The sequence below is a fragment of the Rhododendron vialii genome, chromosome 10a (genome assembly GCF_030253575.1).
Source record: "Rhododendron vialii isolate Sample 1 chromosome 10a, ASM3025357v1".
Lineage (NCBI taxonomy): Eukaryota > Viridiplantae > Streptophyta > Magnoliopsida > Ericales > Ericaceae > Rhododendron > Rhododendron vialii.
The window spans coordinates 14,704,674-14,724,564 of NC_080566.1; the positions used below are offsets into that span (position 1 = coordinate 14,704,674).

Genomic DNA, 19,891 nt, shown 5'->3' on the forward strand with positions numbered 1-19,891 from the left:
CATAAGTATCAATTGCATCACCATTATCATAATCGAGTCTACATCACCATTATCATTATGTCTAACAATCATAATCATATATGTTTTGCATCTCTCTTTCACCCATGAAACAAATCATTCCTGCATACAATCGGCTCTACGCCTCGGTTCCATCACTTTAAGCTCCAAGCTCTGACCTTCAGGCTTTGCCTTATGTCTACAACCGGCTCTGCAAGCTCCATTCTCCTGTCACCAGTCCCGTGCCACCATATCTCAAAAACCGGTGTCTCATCGTCTCCAGAAGATGGTTTCAATTCCACCCAAATTACATCAATCCCATCCACCTCATTCACAAGGATAGGCTACCCAACCGAGCTCCCCTCAGTCAAAGTAAGGATGTTCATGAAAAGAAATCGACTCACCCGCTGTGTACTAGTCTACCCCAAAATACTAAAGATGTTCGCCGCCAAATTCCCCGGGCAGCTCAGCGCTTCTTCAACTATTCTCCTCTAAGATCCTGGCATAGCCCAAGTACGTTGCATTACGGCTTTTAAGGCTCGAAGGTACATCTTCTGTCCTCAACCCTCTGAACTTTTATTTTTCCTTATTGCCCCGAACTACGATTGGTATGAATTTCCCTTCTGGAATATGTAGGCAGCCTCCAGGCCCGACCATAACAAAAATCTTTTTCAAAAAACTCCTTGAATAGTTGTTCGACCAAATTGAGTTGTTTTACGGCTTTAACTCTTACTTGACATGTCTCGCGATCTGTCTAAGTTCAATCAAAGAGGGGCATTTGTAGACACCCCAATTTGGCCTAACAATTATTTCAAGTCCCACCTTGGGGACCATCCAGATGATGAATACATGTGATTGCTGGTTGACTTCACGTAAACCCGTGGACTTTTGGTGAGCACTTTTAGCCACTTAGAAGACCTAATTCAGAGTCATATAGCTGTTCAGACAAAAATACAATATTCTAGGAAAATACATCTGTTAGTTGCAAGATTGATCTCATGGCCTCCACTTCATTCTTTCACCTGTCAAACATATTGTTTGAAAATCTCCCTGAGAGATTGATTCCTCGACCGCCAGATCGACTTTTTCTAGAATTCTAGAATGTTCTGTCATTCGTTTGATCGACACACCAAAACCCTAGCAGCCTTTTTCCGATTCTTCGGGGCTACAAAAAGAGGTTAGAGCAAAGATCTTCTAACGACATACTACCTTATTGATTCACGCCATTTGATTGGCCGGAGTGAGTCATCCCATGCCTATATAAAGAGGCCATAGGGTTCTGAAATTATCAACTCAATACACCCTCTCATGAGCTAATACTCTACAAAATCTATCTCCTATACTCTCTCTACAAAAGCCCTAAATTCTTGTAGGCAGCCGCGATCCGACGATCAAACCCTTGAAGTACAAATCCTAACCCTAGGGTTTCGAGAAAGAAGTCAGTCAATTACCCTCAATCCGAAGCAATTGTGCACTGAGGGATCTAGGTGGTGAGGCCCAAGGGCCTATGGTTTGATTTACATTTAGTCTCTGTACATCAATCATAAATATTTTGAATTTCTGATTAATTGTTCATATTTTGGTGTGAGGAAGAACATCGGTTGGGACATCGTTCCCATGGCCGATACATCAATCCAGAAGGATCCCTCGGTCGTGACATCTATTCACCGGCCATGGGATCCATTCTCTGGGATAGCTTGTTTTCTATTTTAATGTATTAACTGTTAAACGCTAATAATCAGATTACGTGTTTAGAATAAAAAAAAGCAAGTACCAATCATATGTCGAATGATTATGGGCCAGTCTCACGACTGAGAAAGAGGGGTGCTTAACACCTTCCCCTATTGTACTTTTAGCTCCCACACCCGGAATCTCTATCTGTTTTTCCTAGTTTTCATAAACTAGGTGGTGACTCTATTTTGATGATGACCGTTATCGTGTGGAGATATTCCTAGCCATGAGAATGTCCACGATCATGTAGAGATATTCCTAGCCATGGGAATGTCCACCATCTTGATCTATGAAGTGGAACAGAACATGAGAGGATCATCTGTCACTACTAGAATAATAGATAAAGACCACACTCAAAAGTTTAAAACGATCATAGCTTTAATGAAAGTGTGATGAAGAAATATGGAATGAAATTTTCATATCACTTTACTAATGAAACCGTGATAAAAAATAGTTTTTATCACAGTTTTGATAAAACTGTGATTGTAAGTTCTTGTTTTAATCACATTTGGTCTTGAAGCATGATGAAATATGCTTGCTTGTTTAACTACGTTTTGGTAAAAGCGTGATTGAATAAGTTCATTGTTCGTTTCAATCACATTTTGTGTTGAAGCGTGATAAAACATACTCACTTATTTAACTAGTTTTCATAAAAGCGTGATAGAATAATTTTGCTATTCCTTTTTTTTTTAATCAGATTTTGTTATTCATTTCAATCACGTTTTGTTTTAAGTGTGATAATATTGTAGGTTGGGAAGAGGCTTGTGAAGGGCACTGAATAATCTCTCTCTATATATCGATCTGCAACAAAGCAAGCCCTAGCAAAATCGTTCCCTCCCCACGCAGATCAACCATCGTTGCAGCTCTCACTTGGTATGTTCTTCTCTCTCTCTCTCTCTCTCTCTCTCTCTCTCTCTCTCGGGAGCCTATCCTCTCTCCCCCTTTCTTCGATGGAGACGTCGGCGAGGGAAGAGGACCTTGGAGAAAACGGCATGGGGGATTAGCCGTAACCTCTTGTTGGCCCCGTCGCCGAAGATTTTGGATATTTTTCCATCCCCAAAGCACCAAACAACTCACCTACAGAATCTATTTTTTGTCTTTCCTGGAAATATTTTTTTTTAACCCAACAGATAAAATTTTCCAAAGCTTTGGGCACTATTTTGATCAATGTTTTTGCACACCTGGCTAAAACCTTTTTTTGAATTGATAAAGAAGGGTTAGCCCCTAAATTAAAGGAGTGCACACCCTTAATTCCTGTATATTCCTGTATTGCATGATCTTCGGCTATGTTTTTTAATCATGAATTGATGGGGTGTAATAGAGTAATATAGTTGAAGAATTCCTTTATTGCATGACCTTAGATCTGTATTTGACTTTTGTATTTTTCCTTTTGCAAGGGTTACGTGAGGACAGAGATCCATTCAATCCAAAAGCTTACATTTTTGCTACTTGGTAAGTTCGATTTCTTATTTTTCCCTGTTTTGTACATTTGCTTGTTGAGTTTTGGTTGAAATATCTCCCGCATGGCCGCATGTGTAAGAGGAATGAGATTGTGCTGTTTGTTGATATTCTGATAATAACAAAAACAAGATTATGCAATTTGATTTATACTGATCTATAGCATTTTCATACCTTTTGTCTTTGGTATTCTAGAATTCACTTAAAATGGATAAATCCTGGATGCTCAAAGATCGTAGATCAAAAGATTATGAGGATGGGGTTGAACAATTTTTGAATTTTGCTATGATATATGCGAGGGATCTTCAATCCATCCGATGTCCATGTAGAGTATGTGGAAACTTGAAAAGCCAAGCTGTTGAAGAGATTAGCAATCATCTCTTTTTCCATGGTATTGATCAAAGCTATCAAACATGGATATGGCATGGAGAAGCAGCCACTAGAAAGGCACCGCCGTCTGGATATGCAGAAGATACTTTCCATCGGCAAGTTGACTCATCCCCCTCAAATGATGTAGCAGAAACAATTGAAATGGTTGAAGCCGCATATAATTATTGCACAGCTGATCCGAATGAGTTCAGAAAAATGCTTGAAGATGCAGAGAAACCCTTATATCCCGGATGTTCAGATAACACAAAGTTATCTGCTTTGGTCACAGCGTTCAACTTCAAAGCTCGGCATCAGTTGTCTAATACAGCTTTCGATGAACTGTTAAAGATTTTGGGCCAGTTGCTCCCAAAAAAAAATGAAATGCCGTCATCGATGTATGAGGCACCGAAGACCATGGATACATTAGGGATGGAAAATGAGAAAATACATGCATGTCCTTCAGACTGCATACTCTATCGGAAGGAGTACAAAGATGCAACTACATGTCCTACATGCAAAAGGTCAAGATGGAAGTTAAAGAAAAATTCAACTGAAGTAAGAGAAAGTGTCCCAGCAAAAGTTGTATGGTATTTTCCACTGATCCCGAGGTTCCTAAGGATGTATCAGTTACCAAAAACAACAAAGAACTTAACATGGCATGCTAATGAAAGAGAGTCCGATGGAAAACTACGTCACCCAGCAGACTCCCCAGCATGGAAGTTAGTAGACCACATGTGGCCAGATTTTGGTGCAGAGCCAAGAAACCTTCGGCTAGCTATTTCTGCCGATGGTATAAACCCACATAGTTCTCTTAGCAGCCGGTATAGTTGTTGGCCAGTTGTAATGGTTAACTATAATCTTCCACCATGGTTGTGCATGAAGAGGAAATTCATGATGTTAACTTTGTTGATATCGGGTCCACAACAACCTGGTAATGACATCGATGTTTTTCTAGCACCTCTAATTGATGATTTGAAACTATTATGGGATGTAGGGGTTGAGGCTTTCGTTGCTTACCGACAACAACATTTCAATTTGAGGGTTGTACTGCTTTGGACAATTAATGATTTTCCTGCATATGGAAATTTGAGTGGTTGCAAGGTAAAGGGGTATGATGCATGTCCAATTTGCAGCGAAGGAACTTGCCTTCGTAGATTAAAACGTGGTAAGAAGAATATTTATGTGGGACATAGAAAATTTCTTCCAATAAACCATCCATATCGAAGGTTAAAGAAGGCATTTGATGGCAAACAGGAGTTGGGATTGGCTCCATCGCCATTAAGTGGAGAGGAAGTATTAAGAAAGGTGCAAGGCATTAAACTCATATGGGGAAAAGAAAAAAAAACAAATCAGCAGGTGTTGGTCATAAAAGTTGTTGGAAGAAGAAGTCCATATTCTTTGATCTTGAGTATTGGAAGTACTTGCTTATCCGACACATATTGGATGTTATGCACATTGAGAAGAATGTGTGTGAGAGTATCATTGGTACGTTGCTTAACATTCCGGGCAAAACAAAGGATGGAATTAGTGCTCGTCTTGATCTTGTGGAGAAGGATTTACGACAAGAGTTGGCACCACAGGTTGGAGAGAAGCAGACATACTTGCCGCCAGCATGCTACACACTATCAAATGTGGAGAAAAGAAGACTTTGCACAACATTGTCGGACCTCAAGGTCCTCGAAGGATATTCTTCAAATTTAAGAAATTGCGTCAATATGGATGATTTGAAACTCTATGGCATGAAGTCACATGATTGTCACGTACTGATGCAATAGTTATTTCCTGTGGCAATACGTTCTGTGTTGCCTAAAGAAGTGAGATATGCCATTACAAGATTATGCTTCTTTTTCAATGCTATCTGTGACAAGGTTGTTGATGTGGCAAAGTTGGACAAAATTCAATCCGATATAGTAATCACATTGTGTTTGCTTGAAAAGTACTTTCCACCATCCTTCTTTGATATCATGATTCATTTGACAGTGCATCTTGTTAGAGAAGTACAACTATGTGGACTTGTTCATTTTCGATGGATGTACCCATTTGAGAGGTTCATGAAAGTTTTAAAGGGTTGTGTTCGTAATCGTAATTTGTCCAGAGGGTTGTATGGTTGAAAGTTACGTTGCAGAAGAAGCAGTTGAGTTTTGCGCAGATAACTTATCTAGAGTCGATCCAATTGGAGTTCCTGTTGCTAGGAACATGACTTCTGATGGTTTGGAAATCGAAAGGCCCTTACCAGGTGGTTATGTTGTTGCCGTCGATCGTGAAGAATTTGAACAAGCACATCGTTATGTGTTAGAAAACAGCAGTGAAGTTGAACCTTACATTGTGTAAGAGCACCCAACTCTCTAATTTTTTTATCTATACTATTTTATACTAGTTGGAGTGTTTTCTTAATGCACCTAATCATTTTGTAGGGAGCATATGGCTTGGTTGAAGGTACAATATCCTCGCCAAGAAAAAAGTCCAAAATGGTTACAAGTTGAACACAATAGAACATTCATAGATTGGATACATTATAAGGTAATATGGCAAACAAATATGCTTCTTTTTTTTTCCCCTTATAGATAGCGTAAACTTTTTTTTGTGATAGGCTAGATACGATAAACTTTACTTGGCTAACTAGTAATCTATTTATAGGTTGCAGATGAATTAAACCTCAAGCGTAATATATCCAACACCCTTGAGTGGATTGCATAAGGACCTCGCCTAGATGTGATTAAAAGTCCAGGCTACATCATAAACGGCACCCGTTATCACACAAAAGATCGTGATAATTCGCGAGTCACCCAGAATAGTGGAGTTGGCTTGGTGGCAACGGCAATGCAAGTTACCGGCTATAAGGATAAAAATCCTGTGTTTGGAGAGATAAATTTTTATGGGATTATTAGTGAAATATGGCAACTTGATTATCTGTAGGGAGTATTCCCGAACAGATACATTTAAATTGCCGAACACATGATGTATAAAAGAGCACGTGAAAGATTGAACAGGACTTATCGCCGAGCAGTGCGTTGAGCGGCGATGAGGGCCGATAAACATGAGAAGTCAATGGTGTAAACTAACTGTTCGGCAAATAGAGACATTCCGATTACGTTGGACCAAGTTACATGTGAAGTAGTTGGTCCAGACAGACTGTTCGGCAACGAGATGGCCGAATAAAGAAAGAACTTCAGTCGAGTGTTGGAACATAGGGAACATTCTGGAAGAATCCTGAAACAGTGGTATTCCGTTAAAGAATGAGATCCCGAGGAAATAGGATCTAGAAAAGATACCCAAACGAGAATGGGATGTTCGTCCAGTTATGGAAAAGAGTCCTAAAAGGACTGAAGGTAATGAATTGATAAGGAAAACGAGAATCCTTGATATCCGGGGATTCCTATACGAAATAGGAATCCTAGGGCAACAGGAGTGCTTGAGCAGCAAGCATATGCAAATCTATAAATATAAGGTAAACCTAGAGGTGAAAGGTACACAAGACATTGCATTCATACGTGACTTCCTATTGATATTTAGGGTTTATTACCAGTACGAGATACTAACATAGGCATCGGAGGGCCTTTGCCACGAGAGGCAAAGGTGCGCTCACTCCTTGTCTATTTTGCAGATCAAGGGTTCCGATGACAAATTAGGGTTCCGGTCAAGAGGCACGAGAGGCTGTTACAATCCAGTGCTGATCAAAGTACTACTTGAATTTGTCCACCTACAATTGGCGCTGTCTGTGGGAATCGAAAGAGTTCCCTTTGAAATACGACCATGGTGGAAGTAGATCCAGCAACACCGCACGACCCAAAAGATGTGTTAGATGGAGGAAAGGATAAATCTCCACCTGGGGCTCCGAGAAAGCCCGAGGGTGGACACAGGAGGACCAAGAGTAAGGGCCGCCCCCTTACCGTCCATGATAACTCCAAAAATAGAGAGGGAGAGACGGCTTCGAGATCCACGAGAAGGAGTAAATCCCATCGAAGGGATCAATTGGTCGCACACTCCAGGAGTGTGCACAGTAGCGAAGACGTTCTTGATAAAAAGAGGCAAGAAATCGAGGAGTATGCTCGTGTGATTAAAAAATGAGAACATGAGATCAGAAAACTAGAGCAAATCAGGGAACATCCAGAGGATTCCGGACTGTCTCGAAGAAATTCTAGAGGCAGTGGATATGCTATGATACAATATAGAAAAGCTCCTTCATGAGGAAGAAGGAGCAGAAGCAGAAGTCCAACCCCAAGGCGACATAGAGCTTCTCCACGAAAAGAAAAGAGCAAGATCCGAACACCCGAGCGAATGAGGGTTTCTCCAAGAAAGAGGAGAAGCAGAGGTCGAAGTTCTACCCCTGAGGAGGAAGGGAGTAGGAAACATCATAGGGACAGGTACAAAAGACCTGATTCCGATTGGGAAAGAACTAGACCCAACGAAAAGAAAGGACCAAAGGATGAAACCATGACTGCACGAGAGGCAGCACGGAAAGCACTTAAGAATATAGCATCCTCCCCTTTTGCAAGAAAGTTACAGGAGGCTAAGTTGCCGACCAGAGTGAAACACGGAATGTTCATCCTCTACGAGACAGATGCTGATCCCGTGGCACATATACAGCATTACTAGCAGGCAATGTTTATGCATGAAGGAGATGATGCAATTATGTGCAAGATGTTCCCGTCAAGTTTAGGGAAGGTAGCTTTGTCTTGGTTTCATAGGTTGGGTTCACGTTCCATCCGAACATGGGTGCAGTTGGCCGAAGAATTCACTGCACGGTTTTTGACAAGCAGGAAAGCTCCAAAACCTTTTGAGAGCCTTTCCTTTATGAAGCAAGGCGAGGACGAGCCGATCAGGAAATATGCAAAAAAGTACTGGAAAACCTTCAACGAGATTGAAGGTTACAGCGAGGAATACGCGATAGCCACGTTCAAGACAGGTTTGCTTGTTTGGGGGGAGCTGCGTAAGTCCCTAAACATGAGCCCGGTGCAGACACTGGCAAAATTGATGGAGCGAATTGAGCAGCACGCCAGAAACGAGGATGACATTCTTCGGGAGGATGGCAAGCTGGCCGCCAAACAAGTAAAGGGGCCAATAAAGAAAGCAGACAAGCCAGAGCCCAAAACTTATCGTGAAAGGAAAGATTATGGACAGACAAAGAAAGAGCCGTACAAGGACAAACAAGCTCCGGATCCAAAATCATTCTTCTCAATAAATACGGTCTGGAAAGAGCCCATCTACAGGATTCTTTACCGAATAAAGAATCAACCATATTTTAAATGGCCTCCAACTCTAGGTGGGAATAAAGATGCAAAACGTGCTACGAATCAGCACTGCAGCTACCATAAGGATTGGGGCCACATGACTGAAGATTGTGAGATGTTTAAAAGGCATCTTGATGATTTGGTCTCGCGAGGTTATCTCAAAGAATTTATCCAAGAAGATTCCAAGGATAAAGAAAAAGCAATGGAGTTGGATTACGAGCAGAATCCAAAGGGAGTAATCCATATGATACATGGATTAGCCGAACCTTATACGAGAAATGAGGTGAGATTGCTTCAGAGACAGATTAAACATGACCAACACGTGATGCAATTGGGAAAGAAAAGAGGGCGTAACGAAGAAGCATGCAACGATGGCATAGTTTTTACAGATGAAGATCTGGGAGGAGTCCAGGTACCTCACAATGATGCTTTAGTCATAACCCTACGAGTTGGGGAATATGATATGGAAAGAATCCTGGTGGACTCAGGGAGTTGCACCGAAGTACTATACTATGATGCATTCAAGAAGCTGGGTCTAACTCAAGAAGATTTGGTACAATCAGTAACCCCTTTGGTTGGATTTGGAGCAGGAGCAGTTTGGTCATTAGGAAAGGTAACTTTACCTGTTCGGGCTGGGACAGTGGTACTACGAACTGACTTCCTGGTGGTGGATGTATCGTCCTCCTATAACGTGATTATAGGGAGAACATGGTTACACAAGATAAGGGCAGTCTCTTCTACTTTCCATCAAATGGTAAAGTTCCCAGGATCCAATGGGATTGAACAGATCAAGGGTAACCAAAAGGTAGCTCAACAATGTTTGGTATCCATCATAAAAAGAATCCACAACGCCCACCATGTCAATACAGTGGAAATTCCAGATCAGCCGACCATTGAGGATATCGGAAAGGACCAAACCGAGAAGGTAGTTGAGGGTTTGAAGAAAACACAGATCAACGAGATTGATCCAGATAGGTATTTTTTAATTGGGGAATCACTGCCAGCAGAGGAAGAAACTGAATTGATAAGTTTCTTGAAGACTTACGTCGACGTATTTGCCTGGACACCAGAGGAAATGCCTGGTGTGAATGCAGACATTATTTGCCATCATTTGAATGTAGATCCACAGCATAAGCCAGTCATTCAAAAGAAAAGAAGGGCAGCCATACAACACGTTGACGCAATAATTGAAGAAGTAGACCGTTTGTTAGAACCCAAGGCAATAAGGGAAGTTTACTATCCGGAATGGCTATCCAATACTGTTGTTGTCAAAAAGAAGAATGGAAAATGGCGTGTTTGTGTGGACTTCACAGATTTAAACAAGTCATGCCCGAAGGACAGTTTCCCTCTTCCAAGGATAGATCAGTTAGTTGATACAACAGCAGGATACGAACGAATGAGTTTTCTCGATGCATATCAAGGATATCATCAAATTGCCATGTTCAGGCCAGATCAAGAAAAGACTTCTTTTATTACACCACGAGGGTTGTACTGTTACAATGTCATGCCCTTTGGATTGAAGAATGCAGGGGCAACATATCAAAGATTGGCAACCATCATGTTCAGAAAATTGCTCGGCAAAACTATGGAGGTTTATATAGACGACATGGTGGTAAAAAGTAAGACTGGGCAAGGCCATATAGCAGATTTGAAGGAGGCTTTTGAAATCTTGAGGAAATACAAACTGAAACTCAACGCCTCGAAGTGTGCATTTGGAGTCGGTTCTGGAAAAATTTTTGGGCCACCTTGTAACCATAAGAGGGATTGAGGCGAACCCCGACCAGATAAAGGCCCTACAGAATCTGTGGAGTCCTCGGACAACGAAAGACATCCAACGGTTGACTGGGATGGCAGCGGCTCTTAATCGATTTATTAGCCGGTCAAGTGACAAGTGCAGACCTTTCTTTCAGCTGTTAAAGAAAAGGGAAAGATTCAAATGGGGAGCAGAGTGTGAACAAGCCTTCCAGGATCTGAAGGGATATTTGGCTTCTCCTCCCCTTCTTTCAACTCCAGAACCAGGTGAGTCCCTAGTTTTGTACTTAGCCGTTTCTGAGCATGGTGTGAGTGCAGTCCTCTTGAGAAATAAGGGATCCGAGAAAATCCCAGTCTATTATGTGAGTAAAACGTTGTTAAATGCAGAAACAAGATATTTACCCCTCGAGAAGTTAGTCCTGGCATTAAGGACAGCAACCAGAAAATTGCCACATTATTTCCAGAGCCATAAAGTTATGGTGTATACTTAGTTCCCAATAAAATCACTGCTACGAAAAGCAGACTTCTCAGGAAGGATCTCAACTTGGTCCATTGAGTTGAGCCAATATGACATCGATTATCAGCCGCGCACAGCAATCAAAGGCCAAGTGTTGGCTGATTTTGTGGCAGAATTCTCACCCACAGTAGCGCCTTTGCCTCCTACGAGAAAGGAGCAGAAAACAAAACTACCCCAAAAGGAGAAACAGGCCCCAGCCGAACAAGATCCCCAGGAATGGAAACTATTCGTTGATGGGTCGGTTTGTAACACTGGATCAGGAATCGGGGTTGTGCTTTTACCCCCTGAAGGGTCAATGTTAGAACTATCCGTTCGGCTAGGGTTTAATGCATCAAATAACGTGGCAGAGTACGAGGCACTTTTAGCTGGCTTGAGAAGTGCAAAAACCCTAAAAGCAGAACGTGTTAGGGTATACTGTGATTCACAACTTGTAGTCCATCAACTGTCCAGGCAATATGAAACCCGGAGCGAGAAGATGGCGGCCTATGTACAGGCAACCAGAGATCTGCTTGATACCTTCGAAAGGGTGTATATTGAGCAGATAAGTTCTGGAAAGAATGCTCACGCAGATTCATTAGCATGGTTAGGCGCAGCTGTACCAACTGAGTTTAAAAGAAAGATAGCCGTAGAGTATCTGACTGAGCCGAGCATTGGGAGAAGTGTGGAGATGGTCTTGGACGTGAACCAGGGACCAAGTTGGATGGACCCAATTGTGGAGTTTTTACGAGATGAAACACTCCCTTCAGACAAAGAGGAGGCTCATAAAATAAGGACCAAATCTGCTCGGTTTTCGTTATCCCCAGAGATTGTGGAGTTTTTACGAGATGAAACACTCCCTTTAGACAAAAAGGAGGCTCATAAAATAAAGACCAAATCTGCTCGGTTTTGGTTATCCCCAGAGGGAAAATTATATAGGAAGTCTTTTACAGGACCCTATTTACTTTGTGTGCATCCTGAAATGGTGCAAAAGTTCCTCCACGAGATTCACGAAGGAACATGTGGAAGCCATGCTGGGGGCAGGTCCATAGCCCATCGAGCAATCACCCAAGGTTATTGGTGGCCGTACATGCAAGAAGATGCTAAGGTATACGTAAAAATTTGTGAAAAGTGTTAGAAGTTTTCACCAATGATTCGAACACCAGCCGAGGATCTGGTGCCTTTGACAAGTCCCTGACCGTTTGCTCAATGGGGAATGGACATCGTGGGTCCACTACACAAAGCAACTGGGAATCAAAAATTCCTGCTAGTTGCAACAGACTATTTCACTAAGTGGATTGAGGCAGAACCTTTGGCCAAAATCACCGAACCTATGATAGAAAGGTTCATGTGGAAGAGCATCATTACTCGTTTTGGGATCCCATACTCATTGATTACAGACAATGGATCACAATTTCAGAAGAAATTCAAAGCATTCTGTGCTCAATATGGAATAAGGAATTATTATTCGACTCCAGCCTACCCTCAAAGTAATGGACAGGCAGAGGCTTCCAACAAAACAATTCTTGATGGAATCAAGAAAAGGTTGGATAAAGCAAAAGGGAAGTGGCCTGACGAAATTACCATTGGTTCTATGGGCACACTGAACAACGCCTAGAAGGTCTACAGGAGAGACCCCCTATTCATTAGCATATGGAACAGAGGCCGTTATTCCATTAGAAATAGGTCTGCCGACCAACAGGACCATTTTGGTTGAAAGTGGAGGCAATGATAGGGCCCTTGAAATTGAGCTTGATCTCGCTGAGGAGAGTAGAGAAAGGGCCTTGATCCATCTGGCTTCCTACCAGGAACAGTTGATGAAGAGCTATAATAAGCATGTTCATCCTCGAGAATTTGGTATGGGGGACCTAGTGCTACAAAAGGTGCTCGGCAATACCAAGGTGGCCAACGAAGGGAAGCTGGGGGCCAATTGGGAAGGCCCATATCGAGTAACCGAGATTGTAGGCATAGGGGCCTATAAATTGGCAGATTTGGATGGTAATCCAGTTCCAAGGCCTTGGAATGTCCATAATCTACAAAAATTCTTTGTTTAGAAGCATTAAAATTCTATTTTAGATAGCACTACGTATTTGTGTGGGAATTACGAATATAATTCCCTTGTTCTAGTTTTGTTATTTTAGTTGCAAGGGGTACGAATAAACGCCCTCTTGAGTTTCACAGATTATGAATACAATCACTTTTTAGCAGTATAACTATTGTGTTCTTAGTATTTGTCTTAGGAATACGAATTATGGGCTTGGTTTCCCTCATTCTTATTGGGGAGCAGGGAACGGGCACTTATACATGTAAGTACGTGACACTTACAAGTATGAAAACACTTGTATGTTTGTTCTTAAGTACGTGAAACTTAACAAGTATGAAAACACTTGTATGTTTGTTCTTAAGTACGTGAAACTTCACAAACACTTGTATGCTTATTTTTTAAGTACGTGAAACTTAAATTCAGTTCAAACAAGTACGAGAAACTTAGAACGTTTTTAAGTACGTGAAACTTAACAAGTATGAAACACTTGTATGGATTTTTAAGTACGAGATACTTAGAAATTCATAAGTACATGAAACTTAACTGCAGTACGAGATACTTAGAGCATATGTTTCTAAATGCAAAAACGAGGGAGCCGAGCAAATGATATAGTTATGCCACAAGGGGCCGAATACCTGTGTCATGCAAAATGTCAAAAAGTACAAGTGCCACGCAGGGCCAAAAACTTACGGTCACGCAGGACCAACCAAACTTTCCAAAACATAAAAACAGTTCATGACAAAACAGATTACCAAATCAGTCCACACTTTGGACCTCTGGAGGAGTTTCACGAGGAACGTCGGAACGGGTCCCGGTCACGGCACCATCTGGATTCTCCTCCAGGATGATAGGTTCATTAGTTGTGTCACGGACAGGTAAATCTTCAACAGTGGTACCATGGTTGTCAGCAGGGGTCTTCTCATCAGCATCGGCAAAGTCTTCAATTTGCTGATCCACGTCTTCCTCCAAATCATCTGCAATGCTTGAAGCTTGTTTGCTCGGCAAATCATTCTCCACCCAAAGGATTGAGTCTTCAGCAATGACAACCTTCGTCAGACAAGCCTCCCAGCTAGAACTCCAGATCTGGTCTCGTATAGCCGGCATCTGTTCCACGTAACTGGCAGTAGCAGCATCAAACTCTTTCTGATACCCCTCCTCTTAAGCAGTTGATTTGGTTTTCTCTATTTCTACCAAAGCCTGGTGGAGGTTGTCTTCAGCTGTCCCAAGTTTGTCTTTCGCCTCTTGAAAATCAGCCTTGGCTTTGTGTCTCTCTCTCTAGTCTGGTAATGGTGCGGAGCAACCTAGTGTTGTTGTTCAAAAGTGTGATCAGTTCGGTATCAGCGTCCTAGAACTTCTGGCCCAGTGTAATCATCTTTTGAATAAACTGCAAAAGAAATCAACAAGATGATATTGTGTAAGAAAACAAAAGGAACATGAAGCATGCTTAAAAGTGACGAGAACACTGTACCTTGATCCCACTAACAAGACCAGTGGAGATAAGCCGTTCAGGTGCGGCCTCGGACTCTTTCTACATATCCACTGGAAGTAGCAGACCTTGGGCGAGTGCAAGTGCTGTTTCTGAAGAACTGGCGCTATCTCCAATGTGGACTGGCCGATCACCCCTGATGAGTTGAGGGGCCCAGCTTTCAGGAAGCACCTGAGTGCTCGGAGAAAGGGGTTGTTGGAGTGAGGCTACGGCTTGGGCAGAGGCGTCTCCAACTTCTTCACTCCTAGGACGTTTGTCCCGATGAGCATTAGCAGCCTCAAGGGAACTATCGTGTACCCGAGGAGAAGAAGATGATCGGGTTGATCGCCCCTAGTACGACGAGATCATGGGGGGGGGGGGGGGGGGGGGGGCCAGTAGAGGCCACCCTACGGGAAGTGCCACGTCCCCGAGTGGAGACGGTAAGGAGGGTGCTGAGGTTTAAAGGTTGAAGAGTCATAATATCCAAGTTGGGAGGAGATGGAGTATAACCTGAGGAAGAAGATTGGCTAGTAACACGACTAGAAGCAGGACGTTCGGGTTGTTGTTGAGGGGCAGATTGACTTTGAGAGGATCTACGGAGTCTCAAGCGTGGTAGTGGGACTCCTTCTGAAATAGGAACTTCACCCAGCTGCCCGGCTACCATCACTCCTGCGTTAGCCCTTAAAATCCTTGGCGGGGGAGAAGTTAAAGTAGAGGCGGCACTATTGCTGGGGTGGGCAAGTCTCCTGTCAATGACACCTCTGTATGAAGGGTCGTATCCCAGCAAAATGTCAGCGTCACGACCCCGACCTGCTGTTCGGGTACCAGGTATGCCTGTATATTTCAATATCTTGTTGATGTCCTCTGTTCGGACGTAGCTCGGCTCTCATCTAGGACGCCTGTTAGCATTCTCCACTGCAAGTCAAAGCATAAAACAGAGGTTAAAAAGCAGAAGTACAAAAACAAAGAAAAATGGAAAATGAGGAGCATACGTGGGTATCCCCATATGTGGGGGCAGTGGAGGCCCACCACCTGACCATCCTCTCCTAGTGGCTCAAAGGCTCCAGTGACGTAAAGGAAATCAATCTCATGATCCCGAGCAGAGTCTGACAGGTTTAGCACGAGACGCTTTTCTGCCTTTCTTACTTTGAAATAGTAGGTATTGTATTTAGGGTTTAGTACAATGCTGTACCACCACTGAATATCCCAAATTCCTAGCTGGGTCCCCAGAATCCTATTCAAGGCAACTACTCCCATTATCAGCCTAAAAATATTTGTTGATACTTGTATAGGGGTGAGACGGTACCAGTTTAGAATCTGGCGAAGTAGTGGATGAAGGGGAAATCGCACTCCACCTTCGATAATGGCCACAATAGGGATACACATTCTATCCCATGAGCCACCATCCCTATTTGCACCTAGAGGCGCGAGTTCGAGTCCTAAATTATCAGGAATGTCATAGTCTGTTCTAAATGCCGCCATGGCAGCAGGGGTGTCGCAGAGCTTCCTAAATTTACTGGGTTTTGGATCATGTTCATCCGCCATGAGTATACTCGAAGAAAAAGTAAAACTGAAAATGGGCGCGACTGAAACCCTAGAAATGACCCAAAATCTGAGAATGAGATCTCAGATGGAAACTAATGGAACAAAGGGAGAAACCTTAGTGGGAAACCTAAATAGGAGAAGTAGAGATCTTACAAATCTGAATGAAATGGTCCCTGTAGCACGAGCAATTTGCAGGCGGCGGCTATGGCGGAAGAAAGGGAGTTTTTTGCCTGAAGAAGACAAGACAATGCTCTGGGTTTTTGATAAAAAATCCAAAGAAAACCCCTTTTACGGATTTAAGTGAAAGAAACGGAGATGAAGCGTCTCGTCTCACTCCGTTACAAGTTAAAGTAACGGAAAGCAAAAACCGTTCTGACGCCGTTTCATAGAACGTCAGTTCGAAATTCATGATAGGCATACGAGACGTGCCACGTGGAGTCATTACCCCGAAATGGTATAATGACAGAGGCGCCAAACGGCATCAATGAAGTGTTAAAGACAACGACCGCACGGGATCAGAAGAGTTTGGTCTAAACATTCATTTTTAAAAAAGCTTCATATATTGCCCCCAAACAGTGGCACGTAAATGAAGCTGGGGAGCAATTGTAGGGAGGTATTCCCGAATAGATACATTTAAATTGCCGAACACATGATGTATAAAAGAGCACGTGAAAGATTGAACAGGACTTATCGCTGAGCAGTGCGTTGAGCGGCGATGAGGGCCGATAAACATGAGAAGTCAATGGTGTAAACTAAATGTTCGGCAGATAGAGACATTTCGATTACATTGGACCAAGTTACATGTGAAGTAGCTGGTCCAGACAGACTGTTCGGCAACGAGATGGCCGAACAAAGAAAGAACTTCAGTCGAGTGTTGGAACATAGGGAACATTCTGGAAGAATCCAGAAACAGTGGTATTCCGTTAAAGAATGAGATCCCGAGGAAAGAGGATCTAGAAAAGATACCCAAACGAGAATGGGATGGTCGTCCAGTTATGGAAAAGAGTCCTAAAAGGACTGAAGGTAATGAATTGATAAGGAAAACGGGAATCCTTGATATCCGGGGATTCCTATACGAAATAGGAATCCTAGGGCAACAGGAGTGCTTGAGCAGCAAGCATATGCAAATCTATAAATATGAGGTAATCCTAGAGGTGAAAAGTACGCAAGACATTGCATTCATACGTGACTTCCTATTGATATTTAGGGTTTATTACCAGTATGAGATACTAACAAAGGCATCGGAGGGCCTTTGCCATGAGAGGCAAAGGTGCGCTCATTCCTTGTCTATTTTGCAGATCAAGGATTTCGACGACAAATTAGGGTTCCGGTCAAGAGGCACGAGAGGCCGTTACAATCCAGTGCTGATCAAAGCACTACTTGAATTTGTCCACCTACATTATCATATGTTCCAAATTCCAATATTGAAGTGTGATTGGGTTGACAACAAGGGTATTAAAGTTGATGAGCTTGGGTTCACACTTGTTGGGCTTGGAAGGATAGGCCACAAATCAGATTTTTTCATTTTGGCTTCCCAAGCCAAACAAGTTTTCTATGTGAAAGATCAACTTGATTCGAGATGGTCAGTTGTCCTAGAACCACCTCAGCGTCGATATCCACGTAATGGGGATGATGAGCTCAATGATTGTTCTTTTGAGCAGCATGGATTTGACAAAGTTATGCCAAAAGTTGAACCTACTGACGTAGCTAATGAATCTGAGCTATCTTATGCTAGAGGAGATCGTGAGGGAACTTGGATCGACAATGAAGGATAAATTACATGTCCCTAGTTTCTAATGTTTTTTTTAATGTCAGATACAATATCTAGTCTAAGTTCACAATGCCAAATTTTGGCTTTACCGGCGATAGTATTACCGGCATTAATTTAATGCCGTTAAAAGACACTTTTAGCGGCATTAATAAGACCGCCGGTAATAATTACCCTAAAACGGCGGTAATCCAAATACTGCCGTTTTTAGTGACTTTTACCGGCGGTTTTTTAATTACCACCGGAAAAAGTAGAATGTACGGTTATTTTTATTACCGGCGGTTTATTACCGCCGTTTATAATAAAACCGACCCGTATAATATAAATAATATTATTTATCTTAGTTGAACCATAATGCGGGTTAGCCGAGTTGGTCGCACGCGCGTTCAAAGATCCGGAGGTTCCGGGTTCGAGTCACAGGGAAAGCAAAAAAATTTAACCACCGATTTTATTGCCGGCGGTATTATTACCGGCGGTTCTTTACCGCCATTTTTAGTATTACCGGCGGTTTTCTAATGCCGCTTTTATTTTTCCGACAATTGTTTTCCCGGCGGTTTATTTCCGGCGGTTTTTGAACTATTACCGGCGGTTTTGAGTATTACCGGCAGTTTTGGGACTATTAACGGCAGTTTTCTCATGCCGCTAATGCTAAAATTTGGCGTAGTGGTTTTTAGCTTGTTCTAAGTTTCTCCTTCACTCTTTATCTTTGTCTTAACTGTTAGTATTTGGATATTGCAAGTTAATGTGTTTTCCTTTACCAGAATACTTGTATAGCCATGTCTAATTTTCTTGCCAGTCGTTATTGTTAAGGTATTTTCTTCGAAGTTTATACAGGATGGGTTCCAATGATGATGAGCAGCAGGGTAATGAAGAGGATTTGACGGCGTCACCAATTTGATACTAGATTTCTATTCGTTAACCCCTCCATCATCAGTGAAAAATTCAAGGCTGGTGAAGTCTCAAAAGCAACAATGCTGTCAAATAGACTACAGGAAGCCAAGGCTGGCCAATTAGTTTTTGTTCCTTACAATTTGGAGTTAGTATTGGTTCTATTTGTTATTCCATGAATAGTTTGATTATATAAGTGCCGTACTTGTGCTCAAACTTTGTCTTGATTAATTTTACAGCATAAGCAAGGCGTGTGAATGTTGATGCCTTTTGGATGAATAAACGTGAATAAAAAATACAATACCAAAATTGTAAGTACATATTAGTCAATGGAAATTATGAATCACCTTTCAATTGGATACATCTAGCGATACCGAAATGACCGCTAAAATTTTCAATCGAATTGTTTACATATTGTAATAACAATTGATATGTATATTCATATTCATATTTATACATTACATTGCTAATGATGCCGCCACCACCGTTCTTTCCGCAATCTAATGTCTAAGTATTCTTCTATCAATTTTTGTAAATCAATCGTGTTAATTAGTTCTCACGAAGAACATTCATTTTACATAGTACAAAAATCACACTTAAAAGTTTAGGCTTTAGAGTTGCATTGACATGTTTTTTATTTTGCCGTGCGACTAATATATTGGTCAGCATGTGCCAGACACTAAAAGGAAATCATCCTCGATCGGCCCACTCTATTGGCTCACTTGTGGTATGGACTCAGCGTCTCCGGCCCTCCGAAAACCTCAATCGTCCCACCCGCAGCGGAGTACAGTCATAGCGTCTCTAGCTTTCAAAAAAATCTGTAAAATTTGTATAGATTTTTGGCCCATCAAAAATCTGTAGATCAGGCTATTGGGGCTTCCGAAACCTCCAAAAGATAGGGAGGCCAAAAAAAAAATTAAATTGTGAAACAGATAGGGATTAAACCTAAAACCTTTATATGTTAAGAAGACGAAGAGATTGGAGGTTAACGACCAGGCCCGGCCCTAAGATTTTCGAGACCCTAGGCGAGATTTGAAAATGGGGCCTCTCAAAGGTTTGTGTATATATATTAGTATTTTTAGTAGTGCAGCATAAAAGGGTTGTAGTCCAATGACAATTTGCGTGACCTTCTCATTGGAGCTGTGGGTCG

General features: G+C 42.1%; 2 protein-coding genes across 2 annotated transcripts; both read left to right on the plus strand.

Moving 5' to 3' along the window:
- The first annotated feature begins 3,393 nt into the window (after nt 1-3,393).
- Nucleotides 3,394-5,610, plus strand: LOC131302924 (uncharacterized). The gene is made up of 4 exons (XM_058329715.1): nt 3,394-4,848; nt 4,938-5,228; nt 5,331-5,465; nt 5,536-5,610. The coding sequence occupies exons 1-4, from the start codon at nt 3,394-3,396 to the stop codon at nt 5,608-5,610; spliced, it is 1,956 nt and encodes a 651-aa protein (XP_058185698.1).
- On the plus strand, nt 5,208-6,437 carry LOC131304783 (uncharacterized). The gene is made up of 3 exons (XM_058332163.1): nt 5,208-5,882; nt 5,970-6,075; nt 6,193-6,437. Exons 1-3 carry the CDS (start codon nt 5,659-5,661, stop codon nt 6,250-6,252), a joined length of 390 nt encoding a protein of 129 aa, XP_058188146.1. The 5' UTR covers nt 5,208-5,658; the 3' UTR covers nt 6,253-6,437.
- The last annotated feature ends 13,454 nt before the right edge of the window (nt 6,438-19,891 follow it).